The 12,065-nt window shown below is 45.3% G+C and overlaps 1 protein-coding gene across 10 annotated transcripts in view; it reads right to left on the bottom strand.

Moving 5' to 3' along the window:
* The window catches only part of POSH (Plenty of SH3s), a 245,347-nt gene that overhangs the window by 213,427 nt on the left and 19,855 nt on the right, over positions 1-12,065 (bottom strand). For all 10 annotated transcript variants that reach the window (XM_045750320.2, XM_045750322.2, XM_069302999.1 and 7 more), the window contains exon 3: positions 1,953-2,501. In XM_045750320.2, the coding sequence (XP_045606276.1) occupies positions 1,953-2,501 (549 nt within the window). The remainder of the gene's footprint in view (positions 1-1,952; positions 2,502-12,065) is intronic.

The raw sequence follows: 12,065 nt of genomic DNA, 5'->3' as shown, positions 1-12,065 counted from the left end.
TCATTGTTTTCTATTGGGTGGAGCTCTTTGGCTCTGTACGGACATAGGTTGCAATTTTAACCAATTAGAGGTTTGTAAAGGTTCAATTAACTCGCTGGTGGTATCCGAGGTCGATGGTAGACATGACAAACTCTAAATATAGAAAGCTCATATTGCCATTGCTCCCTGCGCCTCTCTGAATGGGCCAGGTTCTGGTTTGTGGCCCCCGGTAGGCACTCAAACTCGAACTAATATGACACATGTCAGTTTGATGTCTTCAGGGAACCAATGGGGCTCCTCACAGAAATCGCTGAGAGCAGCATACACCCTGAACGTAATGGGCACAACAACCTGAGACATGCGAACCCAGGAACAGGGAATCAGGGAAGCCAGAACCACCCAAAAAGCATCCACCATCACAAAACCAGTGATCCACAAGTTGCATCATAAACCCACCACCGGACATAACACATGATGCACCGGTGGCCTAACCAAGCCTCCACAACCAACGGACCCCACCAGAAGCCAGCCGTCTCATTCTTTGCCAGAAAAGAAGGAGAAGGATGCAAATGCACAAAATGACCACCTGGACCAAACGAACAGAACCCCCCCCCCCAACATCAGCAGAAAGCACGAAGTGCCCCAATCCGACCTCAAGAGGCCAAGGCCAACAAAAACAGACCTTCCAAAAGCATTCCCGAACTGAAGGAGCCACAACAATACGAGAAGAAAGAAAAGAAAGAACAGTCTAAAGACAAAGACTCTGTTCTTGGTTTTAGAACCAACCTCTTGGTCGACTCCTTCTCAGGTGGCACATGAGAAGGAGCCGGCTGACCCGGTCTGTCTTCCTCCATCCCCCAAACGAGGGCAGAAGGTTGGGAACAGCAGCTTGCACTAGATTCATAACTTTTATATCATTTGTTTATATTGTAGGTAGGGGTGTGGAGTTCTTTTAGTGTGTTTGAGGGAATGATAATTCCTTAGATAATTCCTAAGACAAAACTTAGTTTTGTCTTGCTGACTTTGTGGGTGCTTCCCCGGTGGTGCGGACATGATTCTAATTCACTAACAATTTGATCATAGCGCCACTGCTCTCTGCACCTCTTTAAACTGGGCCAGGTTCTGCCTCATGGTCCCAGTAGGCCTGAAAGAACTCTGCGACTGATGGCATCTAATAGATTGGCACAGTATCAGCATTGTAACTTCAGGGAGTCACAAGGAGCTTTCCCCCAGAAATCTAAAATTTAAATGTCATGTTTTCTATTAAAATATACAAACAAAAACTTTTCCAGCTATAGTTAAAAAAATCTTAATTTTCAAATAGAGTATATGGTCTAAGTAACTTAAATCCAGGATATTGTAATGATTGGTATGTAATGGACAGCTTTTATTTCATTATTCTAAATGGTTCATTTTATTTTTGTCAATAATGCAGTAATTTTTATGTTTCATTCGCAAATTTTTTGCATATAAGTCAAGTTGTATATGAGAGAATGTTTGTTTATGGTTGTAAAGTACTGTAGATTTCCCATGCATTTTTGATGTAGCACCACCACCACCACCACCCTCAGGGGAGAGCTGGACTCAGCTGAAAGTGGTCATGTGGTTGTGCTCAGGAGGCACCACCACCCACCTCAGTCCTGTAAGGCTGTTTACTTCAATTTCTTAAGAGATTGCAATGTACAGTTAATATGATGAGTTGGTAAGTTTATTCCAGGTTGTATTATGTCCCATTCGCTGTGCTTTTAAAATAAATGTGGTTTGTGTGACTCCTGCAATTTGTTCCCTCTCATATTTGAAGTGCATCTTTATATAATACATTTGTTCTGCGTTCCCAATTTTAAGTAACATACATGAACTATAGGGAGGGAAATATAATTTCAGAAATATATCTTTACCCTTACAAGGTAACTTGGGAATCACTCTAACTTTGGTTTCCTAGAAGTTCATGAAAGTCTCAATTGTTTACATACCTGTCTTTGTTGTACCACATTAGGTAATAATGTTGGTTGAGAGGTAGGAGATGAAGTTGAGATGCTTATGTTAAGGTTGCCAAAAGATGAGACACCAGATACTGCTGAACTCGTGCTGCCTTGAATGGAGTTTGTTTCACGCCCAAGAGATTCCCCATATCCTCTTCCACCTCCCAAATTGTTGCTACCTACTCCATTTCCACCACAGGAACCCCCTAGACCTCCAGTCCCTCCACCACCAATCCCAACCAAATATCCCGCAGAGGACAATGCAGCTTCAGAAGTGGTTGAGGAGGATCCTGAGTACGAGTTGGAACCATGATGTGATGGTGGTGGAGGAGCTTGAGTAAGTGGAGGACCATCCAGTGATTCAGGCCTGCCAGGAGGCTGACTAGGATGAGGAATTGTCTGAGACGGCTTCAAAGGTTGGCTGACTGCAGGCCGTGGAACACTTTTCATGCTTTCTAAAATTCTCATCAGCAAGATATTTGGTGGGAGTTCGTCTACAGGCACCTCTACTAAAACGCGGCATTCTGGACATCTTAGTTCCTGGAAATATAAGTAATAGAGAAAAACAGAATCGTAAAACTTTTGATCTTCATTTTAAGATGAACAAATGTATTTCACATAGTTGGAATACATTGATGTTAGCAAATACCAGTCTATGTTTCAGCTAGTGTCAGGTGTCTATCAGATAAAAATTTGGGTATACTGTAGATGTGTAATTACCTACGTGTAGTTAAAGGATGAGAGCTATGCTCATGGTCTCCTGACTTCCCAGTACTCTGTCATATAACACTTTGAAACTACTGATTATTTTGGCCAAACCACCTTCTCACTTAACCCTTAAACTGCGCTAGGTGTATATATACACCATGAGTAACATCCCACCGTGTGCATGGCGTATATATACACCATAGGGTGCCAGGTACGATTCAAATGGCCCGCAGCTACACGGGGTTCACATCAGCTTTCTCAGGGCTCTTGTAAACAGACGCCATGTTTAAAAAAAATCGTGGGCAATATTCTCCGGTGTGAGAGCCACAGTACTGTGGGAGCAACCAAAGCTGGTACACGCAGCATGAGCTAACAGCATTGCTATTCAACTTGTGACATTGCTTAAAAATGTCAAAATAAATATGTAACTGCTATTATTTAGCGATGACAGTATTACAGATGACCCGTTTGTGATAACAATGACCAGGATTGGGATAATAGCAATATTGTTGTGATAATTAGCGCTGTGTGGGAAGAGTAATGCTGAGGGAGGGAGGGATATAGCGTCGTTTACTGACAGTGTGGCCACCTGTTATTGCCTGCATTCACCATACTAGCTCAGTGGTTCTCTATGGTGAACACAAATGTAGATACTTATATATAATGTGTGTATTAGTGTAATAACAGCAAAAGGATTAAGTTAGGAGGAGCCATTTGGGTGATGGAGGTAATGTCGTCTGCATTACTTGTCTAGCTGTGTAGATGGTTGCCACTATGCTCTTTGGGCACTCTACAAGCTTAGGTGTACAGTTACAGTGCACAGAACATGTAGATACTTATATATATAATGTGAGTATATGTGTAATAACACCACAAACTGTATTGTTGAGGGAGAAATTTTAGTGCATCCGACCTTGAATGAGTGAAGGAGACAGCCGCCAGCTGACTGTGTGTGTAGTGACGTCTCTTAGTGCCTGAACTAACTACTGTATAAGAGCTTAATTGTACAGTTGTGGTGAACAAAACATGTAGATACTTTATATAAAACATCTGTATATAGTGAATAAAGGCAAAAACAGTATGGTGGGAGGAAACTGTGGGCTAGTGAGGTGTTGTAGAGGGAGGGAGTGGCACCGAGTGGCTGACTGGTGTGGCAGCCACTCTTCGTTGCTTTTTGACTCTCAATACCAACTTAGTGATTCGTTATGGTGAACAAAACATGCAGATACTTATATATAACCAGTGTATATATATATAGTGTAATAACAGCAAAACTATTCGTTTATTGTTTTATGAACATAATAATTGAATCACTAATATGCACACCATACTTTTGAGTATAGCGATGATTCACCTCTTTTATTACATAAATATATCACACTACACTATTGAATAATATTACTGCAAAAAACTAAGAAAAAATCAGAGATATTGAAATAATTAGGTGATAATATCTTTGTGGCAACTCCCACCTGACAGCTTAGGTGACGCTGACTGCCTCTGACGACTGCTCTGTCAACGTCCACATTTTGCCAGACTTCCTCACCCTATTGCGGCCAAATTACGTCATCTATGATTTTTTTTCATTTTTCCCATGCTCAGGGAACACAAATTAAAATTTTTAGACGACAAAAAAACCAGCGTTGAATGTAATGAAACACCATTTTCTGGGCGAGACCCAGAGGCTCCCCGGAGCTATACCGGGCTGATGTGTATATATTAGACTGTGGCAACAGTCAGTCGAAGGAGTTCTAGGCCTACCGGGGACCAGAGCCAGAACCTAGCTCCCACCAACAGAGGCACGAGGAGCAATGGCCTAAAGACACCCCCGTGTAATTGGAAGAAGTCTTTGTCTGCCATCTACCAGGTCAGGCACCCAGAAAGGTAGGAATTCTAAAACAAACTACTGCTGATCAAATAAATTGTAAACCGAAAGCCGAACTAACAACAGAACTCCCCAATCAAAACCAAGGAAACAAGTATGACGTCACCACAAACACCGCACATCCGTCTGCGCAACCCCCCCTCCCCGGGAGGGGGATGGGGGTTCCCAGACCTCCACGCATACAACTCTCCTCAGTTCAAGAGGCTGCTGTGTTGGCGACGGTCGATCGCTCTGGCTCCACTCTTTGCACAGTGCTGCAGTGCATTGTTGTTGCTCGGTTTTGGTGGTGTGTGAGCCAGACGTAACACAAGAGTAGTGGGGCTGCATGCACCTAGGGCCGCTTTCCCTAAGTGCCCTGTAAGTACTCCCTTTGCGGCTTCAGGGTTATCTTCCATGAGCCGTTCAGGAGCAGCTACCTCCGTGTGGTTCTGTCGCTGCTCGGTATTTGCCCGCCCTTGAGGGTTCAGTTGGGATGGTTCTTACTCCTGTTTTCCCTCGGGTTAGGAGGTAGTTTCATCGCTGGCTGGGGCGCGAGGTACTGTACTGTGCAGTTGTCTGATATACGCATAGCGACCGGTTCTGTTCTCCTGGAGACATTGTGCTTTTGCGGGGTTTTTGGTAGGTTTTTGGTGGCCCTCCACTAGGTCCCCATGCTTGCACACATCGCAGGGGTTCAGCTTTTAGATTGCTTGCTTGGTAGCTCTGGGATAGCCGGTTAGCAGTACCTCGCCTGGGCTTCCCTTAGCAGTCAGCCTAAGGGCCATGGAAACCCCCATTGGGGCTCAGTGGTCCAATGTAGGAGACCTCTGAGTCCCACCTCGCCTTGTGCGAGTTTGAGGGTTGCTATGTTTCCCTGTTTTGGGGTGACACTCACCGTCTGCCTCCGCCTTGCTGCTTGTTGAGGTCAGTGACACCTATGACCCCAGAGTCCTGTGAGTGGTGTTCTTTGCTTGTACTCCATTCACCCAGTCCACTGAGACTGATATTTGGGTGCAGGCAGCTTTAGCGTTGCATGCAAGGTTCAAGTTGCAGCAACGTGTGAGGTTGGTTGCCTTTCCGGATGCCCCGCAGCTGCCCCGCTGAATTATACTGGTAGTGAGACTCGGGTGGCTTCAGGGATTGCCCCTTCCTGATCTGCGGCGGAGGCATTTGAGCCTGGTCCTCCTGCCGGAGCTTTTGGGCCACGCCAGTGGGCCCCCTTCATCCCTGCTTTTTCTCCAAAGGAAGGGGGTTTGGAGGACGGCTCGGCCCCGGGTTCTAACATGGAGGATTCCGGGGCTGGGGAGGAGTTGACTTGGGGGGGGGCCTGAGCCCCACTTGTCCCTGCTTGGGTGTTTGGTACCCTCGGCTCAGGGCTTGTTGTTACAGGGGGAGGGGTTTTCCTTTCACCCTCCCTGTACAATTTTGTTATGAGTTTGACGCCTCCCCGGGTTCGGGTCCGAGTTCCCTTGGGTTCTTCGGTTCCCTCCTGGAGGTTTTTGGCTTCCCGCCTCCCACCGAGGAAGGTGTGGGAGGCCCTTGCGGCTTACCTCCTGCGAGACCCGGATTACGCCTCGATAATGAAGCCTTCTTTTTGAGTTTGGCTCCTCTTTTTCTTTATTGGGTGCTTCGCATTCGTCCTGTCGGAATGCGCACTTGAATGGCGAGAGTTACCTATGGTCGTTCAGGTTTTCCTGGAGGGTGAGTTGGAGCACCTCAAGGTGTGCTAGTTCGCTCCCGTCCTTTCTTTTGATGTCGGCCAGGTGCGGCTTCACGTGCAGGTTCCCTCCCTTTCGGCATCCCTAGTGGCCGCGGATTTGTGAGCCCGTGGGCACTTGGCTTCGGTCTTGTGCTTCTTTTCCCTACTGGAGCTGTCTTTGGACTGTCTCGTGCTGGGTGTGGAGGAGCTGGTTACCGGGCCAGGGTCCGGTGTGCTTGCTTCAGCAGCTCGTGTGCTGGCTGCTTTGGTGAAGTTGTATGCGCCGTTTCTGAGGGAGGCAGTGTCTGTTCTTCGCTTCTCGCCTCGCGTGCTAAAAATTTTGAAATCATCTTGGGCCCTGGCTCTTAGATTTTCATCACCTTTTTGTCCATTGCTGTTTGCAGAGTCTGCAGTGGTGCTTTTTCTGCAGGAGGCTTCGTCTAGATGATGGCCTTTGTCGGACTTGTAGGCTCTCCGGGGGGACCATGGAGGTCCTGCCCGGTAGGGTCGTGCCAGGTCTCGGGGTTCCTTCGGTCATCATAAGCCAGTAGTGGCAGATTCGGGTCCGGCACCTCCTCTGGAGCCGTCGGCGTCTGGTCGGCGCAGTAATCGCTCTTGGCATCAGTTGGGCTCTCATAAGGGTCGGCTCTTTTGTGGGCTGCCCCGTTAATGGGGCGATAGGGGAAGGGGGGAAAGCTCACGCTGTTTGCTCTCGCCTAGTCCCAAGATTCGTGGGCATTTCGGGTCATTTCCTCCGACCTGTGGTGGCATTGGGTCACTTCTCCTCCTTCGGGGGAATCGGGGCAGGCAGGGCAGGCCTCTTCTCCGGTGCTCTGTCAGGTCATCCGGGAGTGGGGTTGCTTGGGTGTGGTCGAAACAACAACGTCCCTTGGGTGGGTTTCCCACCTGTTTTCAGTTCCGAAACGGGATTGTGCGCTTCTGTGATTCATACTGGACTTGCCTAGTCTGAACCCCTGGGACTTTTGCCCCTCCTTTCGGATTACCACTCTGTCTCAGGTCCGGCTGCTTTTGGCGCCGGGAGCCTGGATGGTGTCTCTGGACCTCCGGGACGCGTATTGGTTTTATCATTTTATTGTACACGTCCTGATTCATCCGGGGTTCAGTGACTGGCTCAGTGTTGTCATGGGACGACAAGCTTACAGCTTTCGTTGCCTTCCATTCGGCTTGAATCTGGCACCTCGAGTGTTCACATGCCGTGTTCACACAGATGTACCGTCAGATGTACTGACGGTACATCTCCTTCCATCATTCTTGTGGCGAGCTTGTGTGTTGATACAAGAATGTCTCTAGAATGAGGTTCACAAATCTGCATGTCCAAAAGTCCTCCGTTCTTGCTTCATAGGCCTCCCAGTCTATTGCTTTAAAGTTGAAGTCCCCCAATATCAACAGTCGTGATTTATCTTTATCTGCTTGTACAATAATATCTCTCATGACCAATATGAGGCACTCTTGTCATCCAGTTCTTCCTTTGTCCATGTGTTGCTTGCTGGTGGGCTGTAGGCATTTAAAATTATCAGCTTATCATCCTGATTCCAGACGTGCAATGCCATTATGTCAATATCTCGAGGGTTTTCAAATATTAACTCTCTTACCTTCAAGTGTTCTTTCACCAGCACAGCCACTCCTCCTCCCTTCCTAGTTTTCCTGTCACGTCTCCAAACTGAATAGCCCCATGGGAATACGACTTCACTTGATATAGTTCCTTTAAGTTTCGTCTCTGATAATGCAACAATATCTGGGACCTTAAGCTGAATTACATCTTGCAACTCCAAAGTTTTTGACCTCACTCCATCTATGTTGGTACAGTATATACAATTTTCAGGAACATGTTCCCTTTCCCTTTGATCTTTACTCCCCCTTCCACTACTGATTTTGTTGCCTTGTTTTCATGTACCATTTCACAAGCTTTCCAGTCCCTGACACTTTGTAGAAAAAAAGAATTTCTGTCTTCTTTTCTATCCCCATTTAGACGTTTTGCTTCAATTAGGTTCATTTTCAGCTTTTCTCTGTCTTCCTTTGAGAGGTCTTGTCTTATTGACCAAAGTTTGCCAACCTCATCACTCTGCAATTTCCTGGCATTTCTAAGCACTTCCATCATGTTTTTCACGCCAATAAACATCACCCTTAAGGAGCGGTTCTTGTCTTTCTCATATTTTCCTATTCTTCTAAAATCACTGACATTTTCCTTTGAGCCTTCTCCTAAGCCTACTATTTTCTCTCTTCTGCTCCTCGGGTCCACCCTAGATGAAATTTTGTTCTCTAAACATCCAAAAATTATTATGGACTTAGTTCTATCTGCAGTGTTTTGTACCAGTTTACTGTTGGTAACCAGTTTTTTCCTAATTACTTGCCTAGTTTCTGCTTCTTGTTGGTCATTTCTGGTTTTGACTTCCGAACACACTTCCTTGAATGTCTCTCTCTCTTTTACAACTCGTGCATATGTCTCTTTTATTTCTTCTTTATACTTTTCTAGTTCTTTATTAGCCTCCTCTATTTGAGTTGCCAATAAAGTTTTTCATTGCATCTTCTTGCTTAACTCCATGTTAGCCCTCAGGCTCCCTTGGAGGTGTTCACCATATGAGTATTTTCTTGTTAATCTCTTCAAATTCCCTACTGTTCACTTTCCATGCCTCATTATCCTTTACAAGTTCCTTGATATGTTCCTCCTGCATCCTTACCTTATCAGTCAAGCTGGAAATTTCTTTACCTTGCTGGAAAATACTTCCTTTTAAATTACAAAGCTCAATCTTGAAACCTTCATTTTCTTGTTCTAATTTAATAACCTTTTCTTCATAATTCTTTAGCATGTCCTCAATAATCACTAACCTGCCAAGAAAAACCACCTTTCATTGCATCTTGTTGTGAGAAACCTGCAAAAGATTCCCTTGATGGGGTGCTGTCCTCCCCCTGTGGTGGCGGCCATTTTTGTTGTTATTCTGCTGTTTTGAAAGATCAACTTTTCTACCCAAGATTTTTCATTCACTAACACTTATTTCTTATCTCTAGGTTTATTCTCAAATTGCCTACACCTTCATGTATTCTGGGACACCACTTGCAACTCTCATCCTACTCCCCACACTTAGATAACTTGAATTAACCTGGAGCGTGCAGCAGTGTGACTCTTCAGTGTGATGATGCTCACTTTTTCCTGTGTGTGTAACAAAAAGGAGGCCTGGTCGAGGATCAGGCCGCAGGGACGATAAGCCCCGAAATCATCTCAAGATAACCTCAAGAATGTGGCTGGAATACACAATTGGTCCTTTTTGAGACAATAGGGTGTTTATAGGGAATACTATCAATTCAACTTGGAATGATAATCTTTGTGGAGCTAGTGAATAATGTACTCTCGGTGAAGTGAAGAATCAGAACATGTAGTACTGTACTGTATTCTAAAGAATTAATTCTATACAGTGGGATGTGCACTGATGCACAAATATAAATCAACAGATAAATGATAAAAGTAGATTCAGTGACATTCTTATAACATTTGGTACTCTGTATGGAAATCATTTGACTCGCTCCCTCAAAGTAGTCTTTTTATTAGTTTCTAGATAACCTACATTAGGTTGTTTGTTTTGTTTGGTTATTGGTAGATTACAATGGTTAATTTTGGTCTTTATTGTATATTAACCCTTCAATTGCACATCGCATCATATGATGCTTTGCCCAACTTGCAGTAAATTGCGCATCGCATCATATGATGTGCGGGCATACCATGCACGATTTGAAAGGCCCGAAGGGTAGAGGGGGTCCCCATACGCTACCCAGGGGCTATAGTAAACAGCCGCCATTTTGAAAAAAAATCCAGCTCACGCTACCATCGCTTGGGAGGCCTCAGTTACCCAGCAGCCACCATGTCGAGCGCACGGCCAAACGCTTCCCGGGCACGCCCCACGCAATCACTCACCCAGGAGCAAATAACCAGTGAATTATTTTTCGATGGTGAGGAAAGTGACTTTGATGACTGATATTGATAAAGACTACACACAATTGACCGATGTTGATAGCACGGACAGTGAATATGAGATACAGCCGCCTCCCATGGTGAGGCCTATATGCTCACCCATGCCACCTCGCCTAGTGTCTACCCCAATTCTCCCTCGGCCATACAGTTCCTGTGATTATTTAGAGTCTGAGGATATTTTCGCTGACGAGTCAGAGGATGGCGACTCTTTTTCTGGTTTTAGTGAAGTGGAATCAGAACATAGTGTTACCGAGCCTGGTGCCAGTACCAGTGGTGTAACTGGGCGAGATTTTGTCGCATCAGCAGCGTCTCGCCCAGCCAAGCGCCACCGCATGGAACAACATGTGGCACCAAGAGCCTCATGTTCACATGCCTCTACCTCACGTGCACGTAGCGGCCGTACTGTGCATAGATGGGCTTCAGCTCCTGGTCCACGGGGTGCATCGCTTCCTCGCTGTAGTGCCCCTGCTGCGTCCCCCTGTTGCGTCCCCTGCGTCTCGCAGGACACCAGGTGTACTAGTGTGGAGTGATGGTGCTGGTTTTATTCCCCGAATTCCTGCCTTTGACAATAAAGATGGGATTACAGATCTTTTCCCTGATAATGGTGATGATATGAGTGAATGTGATTATTTTACCGCATTCTATGATGAGCCGCTCATGGAATATATTGTACACCAAACGAACCTTCATGCGGCTCATCTCATTAGAAAAGAGATAACAGAATTTTCACGCTTGTAACGTTGGAAAAACACCAATATAGGTGAAATGTACGTGTTTCTTGCAATATGTATGTTGATGAAACACTATGTCAAACACGCTCTCACAGATTACTGGATCAAAGATCTGACTATTCCAACACCTTTCTTCGAGAAATATATGTCCAGAGATAGATTTCAGATACTCCTCAGGTGTGTGCATTTTGCAACTAATGAGGACCGGACTGAGGAGGATAGACTTTGGCGAGTGAGGCACTATATGAATGAGGTGATTGGAAAATTCAGAGATTTTTACGTACCAGCAGAGAAGCTGGTGATTGACAGTGATTGACCCTTATACTATTCAAAGGACGTGTTTCATTCAAACAGTATATTCCCTCAAAACGAAACAGATTTGGCTTGAAATTCTTTGTACTGTGTGACTGTGAAACAGGATACGTGTTACACATGATTCTGTATTCAGCTAGCGATGTAGACATTCCCGGTAACGACGAACATGGTTTCTCTGGTAGTGTGGTGAAGTCACTGATGGCACCATGGATGAACAAGGGCCACATCCTATACACAGATAATTACTATACAAGTCCATTGCTAGCTAAGTTCTTGATTGAAAATAGAACCGGGTTGGTTGGCACAGTAAAGCCACGAAGAAGGGAAATGCCAGTGTTTGTCGGTGGACTTGCAGTTGGTGAGTGCCAGGTACGGAAATGTGATGAAATACTCTCAGAACGGTGGAAAGACAAGAGAGAAGTGAACCTGCTGACAACCGTTCATGAGGGTACAATGTTGAACAGTGGCAAGGTGCACCGTGTAATGAGAGAACCAGTATATAAGCCAGATTGTGTTCTTGACTACAATATCAATATGCATTTGATTGATAAGGCTGACATGATGATTGGCACTATCGAGTGTGTGCGGAAAATATTGAGGTGGACGAAAAAAGTGTTTTTCCATCTTGTTGACATGAGCATGTTGAACTGCTATAATTTGTACCTGGTGAAAACTGGACGTAAACCTGTTTTCCGTTCATTTGCTTTTACACTTGCAACACAGTTATTAGCAAAGTTTGGTCAAGAAGTCCCTGGCATACGAAGATCAATCATGAACCCAGTGTTGCAGCATGCTGCAACAC

Source organism: Procambarus clarkii, chromosome 49 (genome assembly GCF_040958095.1).
Source record: "Procambarus clarkii isolate CNS0578487 chromosome 49, FALCON_Pclarkii_2.0, whole genome shotgun sequence".
NCBI classification, from domain to species: domain Eukaryota; kingdom Metazoa; phylum Arthropoda; class Malacostraca; order Decapoda; family Cambaridae; genus Procambarus; species Procambarus clarkii.
The sequence above is the reverse complement of the archived record's forward strand: the minus strand, read 5'-3'. Positions and strand labels throughout refer to the sequence as shown.